Raw genomic sequence first — 21,272 nt, 5'->3', positions numbered from 1 at the left:
AATTTGTTGAATATTAATAAACTCAAAACAGTATATTATACAAAAAAAATGGTAATAACAAATTGATCAATCATAATTTAATTACCAGTATATAAAAATGAAAACGAATCCTAAAAATTAAAACATATTTTATTACAGAAAATGTACATTTTACATGTATTTATTTATTCTCTTTTTAATTTTTATTCATTTATCCCATCAAATTGGTAAAACATTTGTGTGCAATAAACAAAACAAGACAAGGAAACTGAGAAAGAGATGTAATTGTTCCCAGAATAATATCACAAGGAGGTAGTAATGTCATAATTAACAGCAATTAATTTGGGGGGAGGGAGTCGCATTTGGCACATAAACTTTACCATCAATACAATACAACACTCAAAAACAATCACAATATTGAAGGAAATGTAAATTACAAATATTCCGTACAAACAAAAATAGGAGTCTACAAGCATGATACATACGTATGCTTGAGAGTATTTATATGACGAAAACAGGGAGGAAAAGAAGTCATTCCCACAACTGTATAAGAATAAAGTCAAACTATTACAAGAACAAAGTCAAAATACAAAAGGGGGCTAGCCTTTTGAAAATCACATGCAAATTAAGTCAAAATATTACAAGGATAAAGACATAACTTTGAGTCAGTTATGAGGGGAAACAATATCAATTGGCAATTACAAAGCAAAAACAATTGAAAGTGGAGTCAAATTATTGTCAAAATAAAGTTGTGATTTTGTTTGGAAAAGCGAGAATGTAGCAAAACGAGAAATTATTAAGACCAAAAAAAGAAACTCAAATTATTTAGACCAAAAAACTTAAAGTAAAGTTGCAATATAAGTCAAAAGAATACAAGAAAAATGTCAAATTACTGCAAAAATAAAGTTGGAATTTTACAAGAACAAGTCACCCTGATACGAGAATAAATGTGTAATACTGTACGTCAAAAAAATCCAACACTGTCGACAAATGATAACACATAAAAATGTTTTCTCGGAATTTTACGAGACACTTTTCCCTGTGTGGCCCTAATACTTCCTTTTACATTTGCGCTTAATGCTAACTCCTTTTAAAAACAAAGACAATATTATTATTATTATTATTGTTGTTATTATTATTATTATTATTACTGACAAGCTGGAGGTCAATTGTTGAGCTGCTTCTCAAGTCATCAAACGCTAACCTCAAGGGGGCGCTGGAGAGACAGCAAGTGTATAAAACATAATACCATATTGTTGTATGTTATTGTGAAATGAAAATTCTTCACATTTATAACAATTATTATTTCTGGCATTTTTCAACCCTGTTCCACATTTGTCAACCGATTCAAACCTTTCCAACTTGGAAGTATTGACAAAATTGAGCACATCTTGGGAACCACACATTTGTCCACATTCCCACACAAGAAAATAAACCCAAATGAAACAAATGAGGCTTTTCCCAAATTGAACTCATCCTTCCAACATTTCTCAACCCATTTCTCATGCCTTGAAAATGTTAACAAAATCCATAATGTCTTAGGAACTGTTTTCACACAGTCCGCATTTTACAAATGTACCTTAAATCATTTAAGTTGAGCTTTTTTCGGCCAACAATTTTTTCCATTTGAATGACTGCCACCATTCAAAATCAGTACTTCAGTATTGCCAAAGAATGCAGGAAGTGATTTCTGTAATTTAACAAATATTAGCATTTGCATTGTAGCAAGGCATGAAAAACGAAATGCCAAACTTTGCGACGGTCCCTCAGGCATGCGTCGATGTTTTGAGTTGCTGCAATTCGACGTCGTCGCCGCTGGCGTTGGACGGCGCCTTCTGACCGCCCTTTCGGAAAAGGTCGGCGATCTCCTCGAAGCTCTTGCCCTTGGTCTCTGGCACCCGCAGGTACGTGAACGCGGTGAAGACGAAAAGCAGCGCGGCAAACAAGATGAAGACGTACGGGCCCAGCCAGTACTGAGGAGTCAAAACCTTGCACCATTAGTACGTCCCACTCCGCCTGTTTTGTTGTTTATATATAGTGTGACCAAACGTCCTCGAGCACCATTTTCTTACGTCCTGTTCGGGCGTCCAGGGTTTTTTATAAATTCATGAAAATGTCCGGTTGGCATGGCGTAACTAATAGGAGGTGAAGTACACTGTGTAACTGCGACTGGTACCACATTTTCAAGGACGGGGCAAGTGTCCTCTTTTTCTTGGATATGGGAATAATATGGTCACACCCTATTTATGTAACTACCGTTATCATGACAACAACAACAACGTTTCTATCCATCTATCTATTGTTGAAGAAAATGATCAGTCACTTCGAAGCTTTTATTTCTACAGAATATTCCGGGCACAAGTAGAGTTCCAGACAATGGCTGCAGCCTCTCACAAGTGCGAAGATTTCAGAGGATTTACAACATTCTTATACTATCTTGAAGGCCGGTACCACAAAGCCCCCAGGAAACAGCCCACCCGGAGTTCACCGGACATGAGATACTTTAAAGGCATCATGCTAAGACATTGACTTCAACCACAGACAAATCGTCTATTGTTGTGGAAATAGAGGAGGTCCTCCAGACATGCTGGCAGAAATCGCGACAACACTCACAGATAAAAGTTCTACTGAGGAAATAAGGAAATTTAACAGTTGTGACTAAATCTGGGCAGAAGATCCTCTTTACTATCTAAAGGTTCTAAAACCGCAACTAGCGATGTAAATTGTAAGCGTGGCAATGGTGTTAGCCATTGTATGTTAGCACTAAGCTAACATGGACATAAGGCAGTTATTTTAGGGTGACCATATTTCCATTTCCCAAAAAAGAGGACACTTGAAATTGTGGTACCAGTCGCAGTTACAGCCAAGCGGACATTTTCATGAATTTATAAAAACCCTGAGACGCCCGAACAGGAGAAAAAAAATGAAAATGAGAAAATGGTCTGTCCTCCCCAATGTCCTCCCAAAAGAGGCCGTTTTGTCACCCTAGTGATTTGAGCTCCACAAGGTGTAATTCTCTTTGTTTTAAGTTGAGTTATTTTAGTACCCTTTTTTTTACAATTTTTTTTAAACTATTTTAGTAAAATGGCGACGTGACACAATGCAGTACCTGTATGTAGGAAAAGGTCATGCCGACGATGAAGTTGCTGGTCCAGTTGCAGCAGCCGGCGAGCGCGATGGCCGCCGGCCGAGGGCCCTGGCTGAACAGCTCGGCCACGATGAACCACGGGATGGGACCGGGCCCGATCTCAAAGAAGGCCACAAAAAGGAAGATGGCCGCCATGCTAACGTAGCTCATCCAGGCGTACTCGCTCTGCCAGGGAAGACGGCAATCCTCGTGTGATGTTGCGTTTCGAATCTCATTCCGAGGGCGGGATTGGACGAACCTGGAACTTGAGGCCGACCGTCATGGCGACGGCGCAGATGCACATGCCGCCCAGGCCGGCTAGCAACAGCGTGCGCCTGCCGGCGCGGTCCACCGACGCTACCTGGAACATCAAAGTACTCAATACAAAGTACTCAGTACAATATGAAGTATTCACAGCGCTTCACTTTGTCCACATTTTGTTATTTATTCCGAAATGGACTAAATTCATTATCGCTACAAATTTTAACACACAACATCCTGTAATGATCACATACTAAGAAATCTCATATTATGACTAGTATTATTATATTAGGTCTAGTCTTTTAGTGTTATTATGCAGTTTAGCGAGTAGTGTTTGCATTATTATTGAATGTCAGGTGATTACATTTTTTTATCGTAATGAATCGCATGACTTCACGAGTTAACTCACGATTAATCACAAATTTTATATCTGTTCTAAATGTACAAAAACAAAGTTCTCTTTTCATACTCTTGTTAACAAAAGTGGAAAAAAATGTTAAACTAATAGAAATGGCTAAAATGAATTTATGACGTCTATAGCCGTCAAAGGCAGTGAATGAGTTAAAAGGTGTTAAGATAAGCAAAAAGTGACTCACAGTCACCAGAGTGAAGATGGTGTTGACGGCGCCGACACCAATGGTGGCATAGACGGGCTGACTGACGCCGGCCTGACTGAAAATTGCCGTGGAGTAGTAAAAGATCTTCAACAAACGGAAATGGACGTTTATTGACAAGTTCAAAGCACAAACTCTGTCAAACGTTCACACGTGACGAGGAAGGAAGTTGAGCCGCGACTCACCGCGTTGATGCCCGACAGCTGCTGCGACAAGTGCATCATGAGGGCGACAAGCAGCTGCCGCCTGTACGCCGACGAGCAGATCTTGGGACAGAAGACACGACATCCATGTCCAGCTATGCGGAAAAAGTGCACGTGTGAACATTTGCGCGTGGGAGACCAACCAGGGACGAGATGGAGACCCGGGGCACCTTGTCCGCCTCCTCCTTCTCCCTCCTCATCTCGTCCAGATCGGCCGACGCGTCGTACGCCCCCTTCAGGCGATACAGACCTGCCGCAAAACACAGAAAAGTGTCATGAATATTTGTTCAGAATCCGTTTGGGGAAGAAGGAGGAATTTCTTTGAGGCGAGGCGTTTAATTTTGTCTGTTTGTGGGGAAAAGGAGGAATTGAGTTCACTGGAGGCTTCAGTTTGGGATGAGCTGTTTGTTTATTCAACACTTGTTGGGAGGAAAATGAGTCATTTATTTGAGCTGAGGCATCTAATCTGAGGTGAGAAGTTTATTTATTTAAAACTCATTTATTGAAAAGGAGGATTTTATTTGCGATAGGGCATGTGGGAAAAGAAGATGGTGACTTGAGATGTCTAGACTACAAAGGTCCAAATTGTTTAGAATCTGTTGGGAGACATTTATTCGAGTTGAGGTATGTTTGTCAGTATGTTTGAGGTGAACTGTTTATTGGCACCAAAATGTGTTCAAAACCTATTGGGAGAAGAAGGAGGCATGTATTTAGGTTGTTTTATTTGAGGTGAGGCCTTGATTTGTCAAAACCTGCTGAGGATGAGGCATGTGAATTGTTGCCTGTCTGAGGTAAGGTGTTTATTTGTACAAGCCGTCTTTTTGTTCTTTTGGTGTTGGTATATAAAGGAGGCATTCATTTGAGTTGAGGTGTGCATATTGATAGGCATTCATTTGCTAAAACCTGTTAGTGATAATGAGGCATTTATTTCTGGTATTTTTGTTTATAACTTCTTGGGGGACAAAGGAGACAATTTATTTGAATTGAGATGTCTCTAAGGTAAGGCATTTATTTGTTAAAACCTGTTGTGGGGGAGTATGTGTTTTGAGTTGATGTGTCTATATAAGGTGAGGCATTTATTTGTGCAAAACTCAGTTGAAAACCTGTTGGGGAGGCGCCGTTTATGGGACTTGAGGTATCTATTTGAGATGAGACATTTGTTTGGTTTCATTTTTTGGGGGGGAGTAAATTAAGGCGTCGTATTTTTGACGTAGGTAAGGCATTTATTTGCTTAAAACCTCTTAAGGGCGAATAAGTAATTACATTTTTATTTAACCCTAACCCTGCTGCACACGTACTGTTCCGAGCCTCGTTTTCCTTTTCCAGAAGGATGTAGAGGTAGCGCGGACTTTCGGGGCACAGCGGCAGCAGGAGGGACTGCAGCACGGCGGGGGCCCCCGACAGCGCCAGCAGCAGGGGCCACATGTCGTCGTTACCAAGAATGAAGTCCAGGCCGATGACCTGCCGACGACACGTTACACCCAGGTGAGAGAGGTGCCCCCCCCCCCCCCCCCCCCCCGCCTCACCGCCTACCTGGCTGATGAGGATGCCAATCACAACCGCCAGCTGGTGTAAAGTCCCCAGGGCCCCTCGGTAAGCTTTGGGCGAGATCTCGCCGATGTACATGGGCACCAGGCCGGATGACAAACCTGAAAACGCAAACACACGGGTTGTAATTTTCAATTGAGAATAATTGTGAGTGCAACGGTCACAATTTAATGAGGATAAAAGTCTACTACTGTACAATAGGGGCTTTTCCACCACCGGAACTTTTGGCGAACTTTTCAATTTACCTTTGGGAAAATTCAGTTTTTGCACCAACAAAAATTTCCAGGGGTAATTAAATTCCCCAGGGGACATCCGAGTTCTATCTCAGCAGCAGGGTCTTGCTAGAGCCAAGCTGGAACTTTGAGGGGACGGGCTGCACTTATGGAGGACCAAAACTGCCATAATTAAAAGTAAATGACTAAATAAATAAATAAATGACTAAAAGTGAAAATAAAAACGGATACAAAAAATTATTTTCAAAAATCAAATCCCCAAAAATTCATATAAATGGAAACAAAAATACATGTATGGCATAAATAAATAAATACAAGTAAAAATAAAAATAAAAAACGAGATTCAAAAAAATAAATATAAAAACAAATGTTGAAATAAATACAAAAATAAATATAGAAATAGAATTAAATATCAATCAATAAATAACATTTCGTCCTGGCAGAGCGCCTGCAGCATGAAATAAATAAATGTGAGAGCAGATTGTTTTTATTTATTGATTGATATTTAATTCTAATTATTCTAATTGTATATTTATTTTTACTTACTTATATTGTATAATATCTCTCTCTCTCTCTCTCTCTCTCTCTCTCTCTCTCTCTCTCTCTCTCTCTCTCTCTCTCTCTCTCTCTCTCTCTCTCTCTCTCTCTCTCTCTCCTCTCTCTCTCTCTCTCTCTCTCTCTCTCTCTCTCTCTCTCTCTCTCTCTCTCTCTCTCTCTCTCTCTCTCTCTCTCTCTCTCTCCTCTCTCTCTCTCTCTCTCTCTCTCTCTCTCTTTCTCTCTCTCTTTCTCTTTCTCTTTCTCTCTTTCTCTCTCTCTCTCTCGTATATTTAAAGTTATTTTTCATTTCCATTTATATTTATTTTTGGGGATTAAATTTTTTAATTAAAATTTTTATATCCGTTTTTTTTTCTTCACTTTTAGTCATTTTTTTATTTATTTAGTCATTTATTTAGAATTTTGGCAGTTTTGGTCCTCCATATGCACTGACCAAGGCTGACTGGTTGTTCAAATAGAGGAGGGGGTGTTTTTACTTCGGCTGGGCTCATCAAACTCATTTGAATTAATTACCGAGAACTCTAAGACGCTGCGTAAACACAAATGATAAATTCCCTGAGGAACTTTTACAACCAAGAACTTCCTTTGCCCAGAACTCAAAGATCCTGGGCTTGTTGGTGGAAAAGCAGCTTATGAGAGCAAAAAACAGCAAGAAAAAAAAAAAAAAAAGAGTAAAGTTGTCATTTTGTAATGAGGTGACAAGAGGCCGACTCACCACAATAGAAGCCCATAATGGCGCGGCCCGCGATGACCATGATGTGAGGCTGCCACATCTTGCAAAGGCCCATCAGGAGGCTGCCGGCCACGGCCAGCACGTTGATCGCCAACATGCCCTTCACCCTGCGTGCACGCCACACATTCATACATTCACTCACTAGCTAAACACGCTAAAACTGCAAAGTTTTTCTTCCTGACACTCAAAGTCACAAAATTCTGGACAGGTGACTTTAGAAAACATCTTCTTCCGGACAAAAGATTTTGGCAAAGTTCTTGTTCCTGACTACTGATGTTGGCAACGTTTTTGTCCAACCTTTAGCATAGTTCTTGTTCCTGACAAGTAGCTTTCATAAAGTTCTTGTTCCTGACACCCTAGCAAAGCTCTTGATCCTGACAAATGACCTTCACACAGTTCTTATTCCTGACAATTGATTTGGAAATATTTAGCATTTCGTTTTAGAAAAGTTCTCATTCCTGATAAGTGATTTTTGCAAGGTTCTTGTTCCTGACTACTGACTTTGGCGAAGTTCTTGTTTCTAACAAGTAGCTTTCATAAAGTTCTTGTTCCTGACAAGTAGCTTTCATAAAGTTCTTGTTCCTGACACCCTGGCAAAGCTCTTGTTCCTGACAAATGACCTTCACACAGTTCTTATTCCTGACAATTGATTTGGGAAAATTTAGCATTTTGTTTTATCAAAGTTCTTGTTCCTGACACATGACTTTAACAAAGTTCTCATTCCTGATAAGTGATTTTTGCAAGGTTCTTGTTCCTGACTACTGACTTTGGCGAAGTTCTTGTTTCTAACAAGTAGCTTTCATAAAGTTCTTGTTCCTGACAAGTAGCTTTCATAAAGTTCTTGTTCCTGACACCCTGGCAAAGCTCTTGTTCCTGACAAATGACCTTCACACAGTTCTTATTCCTGACAATTGATTTGGGAAAATTTAGCATTTTGTTTTATCAAAGTTCTTGTTCCTGACACATGACTTTAACAAAGTTCTCATTCCTGATAAGTGATTTTTGCAAGGTTCTTGTTCCTGACTACTGACTTTGGCGAAGTTCTTGTTTCTAACAAGTAACTTTCATAAAGTTCTTGTTCCTGACGCCCTGGCAAAGCTCTTGATCCTGACAAATGGCCTTCACACAGTTCTTATTCCTGACAATTGATTTGGGAAAATTTAGCATTTTATTTTAGCAAAGTTCTCATTCCTGATAAGTGATTTTTGCAAGGTTCTTGTTCCTGACGCCCTTTCAAAGTCCTTGATCCTCACAAATGACTATCACACAGTTCTTATTCCTGACAGGTGATTTGGGAAATGTTTGACTTTCATTTTTGCAAGGTTCTTGTTCCTGACTAGTGACTTTGGCAAAGTTCTTGTTCCTAACAAGTAGCTTTCATAAAGTTCTTGTCCCTGACGCCCTTGCAAATTCCTTGACCTGAACAAGTGACTTGAGTAAAGTTAATATTCCTGACATGTGACTTTAGAATAGTTCTTGTTCCTGACAAGTAGCTTTCATAAAGTTCTTGTTCCTGACACCCTGGCAAAGCTCTTGTTCCTGACAAATGACCTTCACACAGTTCTTATTCCTGACAATCGATTTGGGAAAATTTAGCATTTTATTTTAGCAAAGTTCTTGTTCCTGACACATGACTTTAACAAAGTTCTCATTCCTGAGAAGTGATTTTTGCAAGGTTCTTGTTCCTGACTAGTGACTTTGGCAAAGTTCTTGTTCCTAACAAGTAGCTTTCATAAAGTTCTTGTTCCTGACACCCTAGCAAAGCTCTTGATCCTGACAAATGACTTTCACACAGTTCTTATTCCTGACAGGTGATTTGGGAAATGTTTGACTTTCATTTTTGCAAGGTTCTTGTTCCTGACTAGTGACTTTGGCAAAGTTCTTGTTCCTAACAAGTAGCTTTCATAAAGTTCTTGTTCCTGACGCCCTTGCAAATTCCTTGACCTGAACAAGTGACTTGAGCAAAGTTAATATTCCTGACATGTGACTTTAAAATAGTTCTTGTTCCTGACAAGTGACTGGAGCAAAGTTCTTGTTCCTGGCTGGTTCATTTGGAAGACCTTTCGTTAATGTAATAAATTTTTGAAAGGTTCTTGCTCCTGACAACTGAATTACATGTTCCACTTACTCAAAGTTTAAGTGGATAAAAAATAAATAAACTCCTGTTCCTGACACTCTAGAAAGTGATTCTCCCTGACCAGTGTCTTTAGAAAAAGTTCTTTTCCCCCTGAAAGTTCCTGTTCCTGGCCGGTGACCGCCTCCGTGGCCTTCTCACCTGCCTCTCAGGTCTCCCACGAAGCCCACCAGGAAGGAGGAGATCACGCCCCCGACGGAGAAGATGGCCACCGACAGGGACCAATACATGACCACGGAGGAAGGGACCTGCCTCTGCGCGGTGTCTGCCGCAAAGCTGCCATTTGCCGACAACGGATCGGCTTCCTGGGGCCACACGCCCAGCGAGCGCCCATAGTGTCTCTCGATCACCTGCAGCGCACAAAAATTGCTGACACTCAACAAAGTCAAATATACTATTGTAAAGAATGTTTTTTTTAATTTTGGAGTTAAAATTATAGATCAATAACATATATACCGTATATACACACACACACACACACACATATATAAGATGATTTATTTATTGGAAGTATTATTTTATCATTTTTATTTTTTATGGGATTTTTAATAGGTTTTAGGTGAACTAATGAGTACACACTCACACACATACAAAATAAATAAAAAAATAAAAAATAAAAAAATAAAGTAAATAAAAAAGAGAGCAATGATGATGACCATGTCAAATCGGTAAAATTACCGAATGAACAATATTGAGCTCTTAAGAAAAAAGAAAGAAAAAAAAAATAGGAAGTATTATTTTTGGCTTTTGCCTTTAATTTTATGGCTCAATTAAGACACATGTAAAAAACAACTCACTAACATCTGGGATAGTACCAAAAAACTAACATAAGAAGAAGATTAAAATTGTAGACGTCAAAATAAATAAATAAATAAATACAAATAAAAAAAATAATTTAACATAATTAACTTAAAAATGTAATTAAATAATTATTTTTTATTTTATTCATTATTTATTAAGTCATTAACTGCCATTGACGCCTATAGACGTTAAAAGTTCATTTGAACAATTTCTATTAGTTTAACATTTTTTTCCACTTTTGTTAAAGGTATGAAAACCTAGAAAAAAAATTATTGCACATTTAGAACAGATATAAAATGTGTTAATAATCGTGAGTTAACTAGTGAAGTCATGCGATTAATTACAATTTAAAAAATGTAATCACCTGACGCCCCTAATTTTTAATAATCTTTTCTTAAAAATAAAATAAAGATTTAAAAAATAAAAAATAAAATAAAATTAAGGGCATCAGGCGATTAAAATTTCTCATCGTAGTTAATCGCATGACTTCACTAGTTAACTCACGATTTTATATCTGTTCTAAATATTTTTCTTTTTTCTAGCTTTCTCTTGTTAAAAGTGGAAAAAAATGTTAAACTAATAGAAATAGCTCAAATGAATTTTTGACGTCTATGGCCGTCAATGGCAGTGAATGAGTTAACTATAATTCCTTTTTAATTTAACAATTAATAACATTAAAAATGAAATATATTTAAAAAAATCGAATCGAGATACAACACAGACAAAGCGTCCAAAGTCCACATATGTGACCTTCGATGCCAAATTTGTAGACACAAGCTAACCTCAACTCACCCGTTGCGGAGCATTTATGACCCCCACACTGTATCCGTACTGCAGGGAGCCCAACACCGCCGTGAAAACGGCCAACGCCAACGGGGCCGTCAGCTCCTGCCCGAAGACGAAATTGAAACCAATTTTTGCTCCTCAATGAGTAATAAATGAAGACTGCAAACTTACCTTCCCCGGCTCCATTGCCAAGAGTGTCAACCACCAGAGCTCAGGCAGGAGATCTAATGATCAATGAGCAATGTCCAGTGACACGCATACGCTCACACGCACGCACGGACACGCCACAGTGGCTCCGCACACTAAAGTAACTTTGTTTTGTTTTTTAACTTAATAAAACACATGAAAAAAAACGGACCAAAATTTTAATGTGTTTGTGTTCATAACATATAATGATAACAAATTATAAAAAAAAAAAATTCAGTAATTTTTTTTAACTCATTCACTGCCATTGACGGCTATAGACGTCAAAAATTCATTTGAACTAATTCTATCAGTTCAACTTTCTTTTTTTCCACTTTTGTTAACAAGAGTATGAAAACCTAGAATTTTCTTACTGTACATTTAGAACAGATATAAAATTTGTGATTAATCGTGAGTTAACTCATGCGATTAATTACATTGACAATTTTAAATCACATAACGCGCCTAATTTTTTAAATAATCTTTTCTTAAAAAAATAATAATAATTGCATTAGGCGATTACATTTTTTAATTGTAATTAATTGCATGACTTCAATAGTTAACTCACGATTAATCATAAATTTTATATCAGTTCTAAATGTACAATAACATTTTTTTTCTAGGTTTTCATACTCTTGTTAACAAAAGTGGAAAAAATTGTTAAACTAATAAAAAATAGTCTATAGCCGTCAATGGCAGTGAACTTCAACTTCATAAAAATAACATTTTAGTTTGACAACTTTCTTGTTCCAGGTGACTTTTCGTAGCACTAACACACATTAGATGCTTAACTCAGTGTCATAAACAGTTAAAAACCAAAGTGGGGCATCGAGCCAGTAAGTAAACAAAATGTTCGAATGCAAAATGTGCTGAAACGCTGCACATTTTCGTTGACTAAAAGCCTGCCCAAAAAAAAAAAAAGAAAAAAAAATCATCAGTAGCTAACACAATCTCTCGTCTGGTTAATGATACACTCACACAAGGTGACCAAAGTCTGAGGCTTGCAAAAAAAAAAAAAAAAGATGCTGCAGCAGCATGACTGCACTCTTGCATTTATTTCTTTTCCAGTCTTGTTTACAAAACTAAAATCCGCCAAAAAGGACGATTTGTCATTTCAAATCAAAGCAGGAAGACAATAAATTAACACACAATTTAAAAAAAAAAGAAAAAAAGATTACAGTGGTTTTATTTGTCTTTGGGTCCTTAGTGTAATGACCCCAAAGGACAAACACACGCACGCACACACACGCACACACGACATTATTCCAAAGAGGTTACCTTAGCAAGGGTCTTGTTCCTGCGGATTACTTGTTCCTGTAAAGTTTTGGATAATGCAGCTTTATTGGTATAGCACATTTCCTACACATGGTAACTCGACGTCCTTCACTTAATTACAAGGACAACTCACAAATAAAATTTTCCAATTTTGCATTTCAAGGCAAGTAAATAAATGCATTTTATTGACGCTTTTAGCATTTATACTTGTGGCTGACTTCACTTCCAATGGCAGTTTATTCCATGTGTGTGCAGCACTAACAGCTAAATGCTGACTCACCATGTTTGCTTTGAACTTTGGGTTCCTCTAATTGACCCGAGTCTGCAGACCTAAAAACCCTTTTGGGTTGATATTTTTTTCATGTATTCCGAAACGAAACCGTTCAGTGATTTACAGATTAGTAGCAGAATGTTCAAATCTATGTAGCAGCTCAGGACTTGAGTAAAATGTTCCCAAGTGGTCCAAGGATTGACCCTTGAGGGCCCCCACATCATTACCAAAAAAATAACGCATTTCTTCCAAAACCCGAACCCGTCGAGGACTGGTCCAGTTAATCCTACCCAATTTTCCGACAGTATATTATGATCAGCCGTATCAACACTGCATTTGAAATGTGATAAGACTCAAACTGACAACCTTTCCCAAGTCAGTGTTCAATTCTATATCATTTCGTACTCGTTTCAACTTTTCCGTTCACGAAAGGTGATGTTGAAGTTCTTACTCCTGACAAGTGATTTTAGCATGAGACATTGTTCCTGCAGGTTACGTTAGCAAGGTTCTTGTTCCTGACTTTGGCAAAGTTCTTGTTCCTGTCACATCAATTCAACCAACTTATTTTTGACAAGTGACTTTTCACAAATTCCTTGAAGTGACTTAAGCAAGGTTCTTGTTCCTGACAGATGATTTTGGTGAAGTCATTGTTCCAGATAGGTCACTTAAATTCATTCAAAAGTTTTTAGATTCTGAAGTTATTTCATCAAATGAATTGTTTCCGACAGATGATTTTCGCACCGTCGCACCACCACCCAGCCCCCCCCCCCCAGACCCCCCCCCCCAAAGCCACTCAAGAACATACACAGCAGCAGCATGGCTCTACTCTTGCATTTATTTCTCTTCCAGTGTCTCTTTTACAAAACAAAACAAATCCCCAAACAGGACGATTAGTCTTTTCAAAATAAAGCAGGAAGAAGACAAAAAGAAAACACCTCCCAAAATAAAACATTACAGTAGTTTTGTCTGCGAGCCCTCCGCGTGCGTGTCGACGGGGACGGGCATCGCGCACGCGTGCACGCACGGTGGGTAGACCGCTGGGCTCTTTATTGCTAAACCGTTAGCCTGTTAGCCTGTTGTGCATCTACAGCCATTTTTTAGTACAGTACACGACGACATGGTTGAGGTGTTCGTTAGCTCGCCTTCACTAGCGATGATTAAAAAAAAAGATTTCGAAACGTGTTAGCGCGAATCCAACGCAAAAAAAAAAAGTAGACCAACCACAATGTATCCCACCTCACATCATTTGGAGTGTTTTTGTTTTTGTTTGAAACTCCACTGATCATGAAGGCCCAAGAGATGAGATATTGTTCCTGACAACTTAGCAACGTTCTTGCTCCTGCAGGTTACTTTAGCAGAGTGCTTGTTCCTGACAAGTGACTTTCCTGAGGTTCTTGTTTCCCGACTTTCGAATCGTGTTGACTTGACCAAACTTCCTGTTTGTCACTGGCGACTGTACAAAATGTTTTTGCTCTTTACAGTCAATTTTTTTGTGACTTTCCGCAAGTTCAGGTTCCTGACAGCAAAATGTTGTTGTTCCTGCCTGGTGGCTTAAGCAAAGCTCAAGACTGATGACGTTCCTAAACTTATTGTAGACTTGTGACATCCCCAAGACCATTTTCCTGGGAAGTAATTTGAACAAAGTTCCTGTTCCTGACACTATAGGTAAGTTCTTGTTACTGCAGTTACTTAAGCAGAGTTTCTGTTTCTGACACTTGAGGAAAATTTGCGTTTTTGACAGTTGACTTTAAAATGTTCCTGTTCCTGACAGATGGCATCACCAACGGTTTTGTTCTTCACATGGGAGTTTAGCCAAGTTCTTGTTCCTGAGTTCTTGTTCCTGACAGATGTTTGTCTTGGACTTCAGGAAAGTTCTTACTCCTAACTGGTAACTTTAGCAACGCTACCAGGTGTCTTTCCTAACGTTCTTGTTCCTGAAAGTTGACTTGACCAAAAGTCTGGTTCCTGATAAGTGCTTTTACTGAAGTTCTTGTTCCTGATAAGTGTCTTTCATAAATTTCTTGTTTCTAACAGGTTGCTAGCGCAAAGCATTTGCTCTTCACATGTGACATTAGCATTGTTCTTGTTCCGGCCAGGTAACGTACGCAAATGCCTAACAAGCAACTCTCTTAAAGTTCCTGTTCCTGACAGGCCAATATTCTTGATCCTCACAGGCGACTTTGTTCCTGACAAGTTACTGTAGCAAATCTTTTTTCTTCCCAGGTGACTTTAGCAGGGTTCTTGCACCTGACGTCGCCAACGTTCCTGTTCCTGACTCACCCAAATAACAATCTCCAGTCAAATAATAACGAACCCGGCTGTGGCGGTGGGATACAATTGTAGCCACTTTTATCTACTTGTGTTATGCCAATTTTCTGCTCAAAACAAAAACCTGCACGTGGACGCACAGCACTGACTTTTTTTTTCTCCCTCTCCGAGACGTCGATCTCGGAATGGAACTCGCACCCATGTACGCACGCGCACACAATTTATTCAAGGAACAGGCTGTGCTGTGAAGTTTCACGCGGGCGTTCATTGTTGATTGACAGCTCAAGTCTGATGCAGCACCTTTGAAGAGTGGAACGACGACAAAGAGGAAAGACGTGAAGGGGGTTTGGAAGTGTACGATTTTCTTCTTAAAGGGACGCGGACGTCATCTTTTGAGTCGGCGGGAGGAAGAAGAAGAAGAAGAGGAGGAGAAGATCAAGTGGTCCTTCGGCTGCCCTGGTGTGTTTGTTTCAAGTCATGAGGGCGGCACGACAGGAAGAGGAAGAGGAGGAGGCAAAGTGTGCAAAAAGGAGGAAGAGGTCAACAGCCAATGGGAGAGCGAGGCTGGTCCCAGGGGGCGGGGCCATCACCAGTTCATCATGGAGTTCCTGTTGAGCGTCATGAAGAACACTTGGCTGCTGCCTCCCGAGCGCACCGACGCGAAGAACACCTGACAAGAGAGAGAAATAGAAATTGTAGGCAGGTGGAATCCGCTGGCTTCAGCAAAGTTCCTGTTCCTGCATGTTACTTGAGCAAAGTCATTGTTCCTGAGTGGCAATGTTAGCAAAAGTTATTTTTCCTGACAGATGACTTCGGCGCGGTTCTTGTTCCTGATCTGTTAATTCAGCAAGTTCTTGTTCCTGCAGGCTACTTTAGCAAAGTCGTTTTTCTTGAGCTGCAACAACAAAGTTCTTGTTCCTGCAGGTTCCTTTAGAAAAGTCATTATTCCCGATTGGCATCGTTAATGAAATTCTTTACCCTGACAGGTGACTTCAGCACGGTTCTTGCTCCTGATCTGTTAATTCAGCAAGTTCTTGTTACTGCAGGCTACTTTAGCAAAGTCGTTTTTCTTGAGCTGCAACAACAAAGTTCTTGTTCCAGACAGATGACTTTAGAAAAAGTCCTTGTTCCTGCAGGTTCCTTTAGAAAAGTCATTATTCCTGATTGGCATCGTTAATGAAATTCTTTCTTCAGCACAGTTCTTGTTCCTGATAGGTTAATTAAGCACGTTCTTGTTCCTGCAGGCTGATCATTGTTCCTGCATGCAGGTTCCTTTTGCAAAGTAATTATTCCTGAGTGGCAACGCTTGCAAAGTTCTTTTACCAGACACAAAAGTGTTCTTGTTCCTGATGCGAATTCAGCAAAAGTTCCTGTTCCTGTAGGTTATAGCAACATTCTTGTTCCTGACTAGTGCTGACTTTAGCAAAATCATTGTTCCTGACGTCCTGATTGTTAATTATAAATGTACACATATAATGGTTTCCGGCAAATAGGGCTGATATGACAGCTTCATTATTATTATTATTATTATATCAAGCAGTGTTTGTGAACGTGCGCGTGCGCATACTTTGTCATTGCGCTCGCACAGGAACTTGAGTCTCTGGGCCCGCTTGTGCATGAAGACTCCATCCAGGTGGCCCGTCTCCACTGAGCGAATCTCGATGGCTTTCTCGCCCCAGCCCATGATTTGATTGGAGTGGATGTAGGCTGCAGAATAAAAGGTCGACAAAAACTTGAATCAAACAAAAACAAATATTAAAGCATTTTAAATGAAATGTGTAGTATTTTTTTTATTTTATAAATCTCTATATATTTTTATTTTATAAGAAAAATTATTTATTTTATTTAATTTAATTATTTCTTAAAATGTTGTGAATAAGAAATATTTTGAATATATTTTATCTAAATTTTATTTAGATTTTTTTATATAGCAACATTAGTGTGTACAGTTTAATACACTTGTACATGCAATACACCTCCCAGCCACATGAGGGCGTTAAAAAAGTAATGCATACATTTAGCGTGTGGATTTGGGCTCATTTACAATTTGTACAAATTTGGGTGTTATGTTATTTAAAAATATTATGTGCGCAGATTGGTTTCTCTACAAAACTAAATTGTGTTTTAATTTGATAAATACATTTTAAAAAATTATAAATTAGAATTTTTTTTCCCCCAAGTAACATAACAGAGAAGCTAGCTGGCATCCATTACTGGTATAAACACACGGACCTTACAACAGATAAACACACCAACATCCATACACACAACTTTGTGGGGGCATTTCCGACGTAACTTTTTTAGATACCACACACACACACACACACACACACACACGCACACACACGTGCACTCACCAACGGAGGTGGGCATCTCCCCCCACTGCAGCACGACGTCTTTGGTGATCCTGCCGTAGGTGTTGACGTAGACGCCCTCGTCCTCGTAGCACAGCAGCATCTCCATGCCGTCCGTCTTGGGCAGCACCACGATGGCGTGCGGCGTCACCTGGCTCTGGATCTAACACACGCGCGCGCGCACGCACGCACATTTCAGGACGTCAAAAGCTGTCAAATGTATTTGTAATCCCGATCCGATTAAAAATAATCCCAGTGGGGTATTTAAAGGCATATTTCTGGTTTAAGCCCATGTAAGTGTGTTTGTTGACGTGCAGTAAAAGCTGCCTGCGATACGTTTGGCACCCAAAACGGATTTGGGTTTTTATTTGCAGGCATTTTCTCAGCTTCACAATTGCTTGTTTTTCCACCGCTTGATGCCGCTCTGGTGTTGATTTACTCACAAATGTTGTCTGCACAGGAAATTTCTGTCTGATTGATAATTCATCTGCTTTTAAATTACAATTACAATTATCTCAGGCAAGCATGAAACTCACAAAGTAATTTTTATGCAGATGTAAATTTACAAATTGGATTTTTTTTTAATACAAATTTAACTCATTCACTGCCATTGACGGCTATAGACGTCAAAAACTTTTTCTAATAGTTTAACATTTTTTTCCCCACTTTTCTTAAATATTGTACATTTAGAACAGATATAAAATTTGTGATTAATCGTGAGTTAACGATTGAAGTCATGCAATTAATTACAATTAAAAAAATTTAATCGCCTGACGAGATTTAAAAAAAGATTATTAAAAATTAGGGGCGTCAAATTTTATATCTGTTTTAAATGTACAATTAAAAAAATCTAGGTTTTCATAACCTTGTTAACAAAAGTGGAAAAAAAATTAAACTAATATAAATATTTCAAATAAATTTTTGACGTCTATAGCCGTCAATGGCAGGAAATTAGTTAATGAAGGTTTTTTTTTTTTTTCAATCACCCCCCAATTAAAATATTTGGTATCTGTTTTAAATGTACAATTAAAAAAATCTAGGTTTTCATACGCTTGTTAACAAAAGTGGAAAAAAAAATTAAACTAATATAAATATTTCAAATAAATTTTTGACGTCTATAGCCGTCAATGGCAGGAAATTAGTTAATGAAGGTTTTTTTTTTTTTTTTCAATCACCCCCCAATTAAAATATTTGGTAGGCGTGAAACTGTCAGATCTGTATAAATGTCAAAATTGCCCAAATCTGGACATGAACATAAGTATAAATAAAAGAGAAAAAAAAAGGAATTAGTAGGGTAGTTTGAAACATAAAAGGACAAAATCAGTACGACACACGAGTGAGTGACGGTACGGTACGGCGACAAAACTCATCTCAACCCAACACATCATTTATAAAGAAAAATTGCTTAATTTGTTGGTTACATTTATTACATTCATATAATAATATTACTATTTCTACTATAGCTTAAACATTTAACAATAAAGTATTGGTCTGTTGTGAAACTCAAAATTGCTGATTTAGGGGGAAAAACATACAAATAAAACTTATTTTTCAAGGTATGAAACTAAAACTGGCATTTGAAATTGTTTGGTGTTTGAATAATGACACAAATAAGTACAAATATTTATCAAGTATGGAATTTTAAATTGCTCATTTCATTTTGATTTTTTTAATCATAACAATTTGAATGGAACCTGAATATGAAATAATGTGATTTTATATAGTTACTGCACACTGCTAAATATATATTAGGGCCCGATTAAAGCTATAAAAAAATACTTTGATTAAAAAAAATTAAATAAAAATACTTTATAAAATTAAAAAAAAATACATAATTTTTTTTTTTTTCTTAGTTCCAGAATTGTAGGCTTGTGTTTTAGGGGCAGATGAGTTTCATCCCATCCGTTATCATTTCCTGCTACTGGATGTTATCTACGCGTCTCTACAAAGTGCACATGGACACGAGGTTAGCACAACGCTGTGCTTCAACTAAGAGCGCTTTTGGACTCTCCATCTACACATCTACAAAACACAGCAACACATCTGCACATCTACACCAAAAGCGGAAGGGAGGAAGAGGGCAGCGTGTCACCTTGGCCTCTTTGGCACACTGAAAGAAAAACAAAATTGGCAGGGAAGGAGCAGGAGAGAGGAGACGGATGTGAATAATGCATCGGGGGGGAGATTTTAAGAGTCCCTGCTCGTCCAATATACACGCTTGGGATTCAATTCCAGATAGTAAGTAAATTATTAATTAAGTCGTATTTGAATAATTACTTCTTTTTTTTTTTATGAAAGTGAAATGAATAAATATGGTTTGAAACTGAACATGTGATTTTATGTATTTTTTTTAAATAAATTTATTCTTAAAAAAAAAACTGGATTAAGTAGTGAATTTTCATCAAAATAAATTTAATAGAAATGGTACAAAAATAAACTAAATCGATTTTTTTTTAATTAGCTCTTTGACTGCCAAAAACGTTAAATAACGTTTCGTAAAATCCTATGGAGGAGTGCCAAAGACGTTAAAAGACGTTTTTTTTCAAAACAGGTGAAACTAACCATTTTCAATTGTTGATTACTCAAAAACGGAATAAGGTAGAAACAAACTTTTTTCTGATGAAAGATGACAGTCCAATCTTTCATTTGGTAGTATGTGTGTTTCCATAGTCCAAACACATAATTTTCTATGGACCTTGAAAGATCAGTCAAAATGCTTAAAATTGGCTGGCACCCACGGCATCCCTTTTCTGAAAACGTCTGGCAGTCAAAGAGTTAATAAAAAAATAAAACTACAAAATCAAAACTAGATTTGTAATATTTTCATTAAGACAATTTTAAGTAATATTTTATTTAAGAATTTCATATACATAGACATGTTGACATGCATAGGTAGGTGTTGCTTGTGTTGGTTAGCGATCAATTTGGAACGGGCTCAACACCTTTCCCGATTACTTACGTGCGACGGGATGTAGATGTCGTACGGGTTGCCCGAGTCGACGTCGATGACGTGGAAGCCCACGCTCGAGCCGTAGATGACCTTTAGCCTCTGGCCTTCCTCCACCGTCAGGTCGACGAGCTGAGGGCGGTGCTGCAGCTCGGCGAACGACTGCAAATTGAGCGCCAGACATTTGAACGAGTGTAACAAGATGTTCCTCCAAATGGACAGACAGGATTTGGCCACAAAAGTAAAATAATCGTTTTTCAATAAAGGGGTGCTACATTCTAAAGAACAATCTACACAATTGCCCAACTGTTTGTAAAATACCGACTCAATGTAATCTTAATACTTGATAAACTCAAATACTCCCTAAAAGGTATCCAAATACTTGTATACAAATATTCCCTAAAAGTAAACTATGTACTTTAAAAAATACTTCTTGATGTACTCAACTACTTCCAAAGTTACCTAAATACTCTTAAATCTACTCAAATACTCTTGCCTCTTATTTAGTTACCTATATACGTACTGTTACTACTGAAATACCTGTACTCTTTAAAGCTTATATAAATACTCCCTAAAAGTAAACAAGTACTTTGAAATGACTCAAATACCCACTCAATGTAATCTAAATACTTGATAAACTCAAATACTCCCTAAAAGGTATCCAAATACTTGTATACAAATATTCCCTAAAAGTAAACTATGTACTTTAAAAATACTTCTTGATGTACTCAACTACTTCCAAAGTTACCTAAATACTCCTAAATCTACTCAAATACTCTTACCTCTTATTTAGTTACCTAAATACGTACTGTTACTACTGAAATACCTGTACTCTCTAAAGCTTATATAAATACTCCCTAAAAGTAAACAAGTACTTTGAAATGACTCAAATACCCACTCAATGTAATCTAAATATCTGAAGATGTACTCAAATACTTTCTAAAAGTGACCAAAATACTCTTAAATTGACAAAATAGTGCTATTAAGTTACTCTTGAATC

At 38.0% G+C, this 21,272-nt stretch overlaps 2 protein-coding genes across 15 annotated transcripts in view; both read right to left on the bottom strand.

Annotated features, from left to right (window-relative positions):
• Positions 1–111: 111 nt before the first annotated feature.
• On the bottom strand, positions 112–11,263 carry slc2a2 (solute carrier family 2 member 2). Its single transcript, XM_077562039.1, has 12 exons — positions 11,146–11,263; positions 10,981–11,076; positions 9,529–9,737; positions 7,236–7,360; positions 5,718–5,833; positions 5,483–5,645; positions 4,328–4,434; positions 4,167–4,247; positions 3,964–4,068; positions 3,366–3,467; positions 3,089–3,292; positions 112–1,952 (listed from the first exon to the last, which is right to left on the bottom strand). The coding sequence occupies exons 1-12, from the start codon at positions 11,158–11,160 to the stop codon at positions 1,746–1,748; spliced, it is 1,530 nt and encodes a 509-aa protein (XP_077418165.1). The 5' UTR covers positions 11,161–11,263; the 3' UTR covers positions 112–1,745.
• Positions 11,264–13,519: 2,256 nt separating this feature from the next.
• Positions 13,520–21,272, bottom strand: part of tnika (TRAF2 and NCK interacting kinase a) — a 62,116-nt gene continuing 54,363 nt past the window's right edge. For 13 of the 14 annotated variants that reach the window (XM_077561920.1, XM_077561935.1, XM_077561968.1 and 10 more), the window contains 4 exons: positions 20,285–20,434; positions 17,329–17,488; positions 16,539–16,678; positions 13,520–15,641 (listed from right to left, as the gene is read on the bottom strand). In XM_077561920.1, the coding sequence (XP_077418046.1) occupies positions 15,558–15,641; positions 16,539–16,678; positions 17,329–17,488; positions 20,285–20,434 (534 nt within the window). In that variant the 3' untranslated portion in view covers positions 13,520–15,557. Of the gene's footprint in view, positions 15,642–16,538; positions 16,679–17,328; positions 17,489–18,273; positions 19,436–20,284; positions 20,435–21,272 lie in introns of those variants that run through there. The other variant, XM_077561959.1, reaches the window with a different exon arrangement.

The sequence above is a fragment of the Vanacampus margaritifer genome, chromosome 1, assembly GCF_051991255.1.
Source record: "Vanacampus margaritifer isolate UIUO_Vmar chromosome 1, RoL_Vmar_1.0, whole genome shotgun sequence".
NCBI classification, from domain to species: domain Eukaryota; kingdom Metazoa; phylum Chordata; class Actinopteri; order Syngnathiformes; family Syngnathidae; genus Vanacampus; species Vanacampus margaritifer.
This window is presented reverse-complemented; position numbering and strand designations above follow the sequence as displayed.

Bases quoted from the DNA above. Each gene is read 5' to 3' on its own strand.
- slc2a2 (XM_077562039.1), bottom strand. The intron at 7,361-9,528 runs GTGAGAAGGCCA...GCGTGCACGCAG, and splicing joins GTGGGAGACCTGAGAGGCAG to GGTGAAGGGCATGTTGGCGA. The intron at 3,293-3,365 runs GTTCGTCCAATC...CTTCCCTGGCAG, and splicing joins CGGTCGGCCTCAAGTTCCAG to AGCGAGTACGCCTGGATGAG.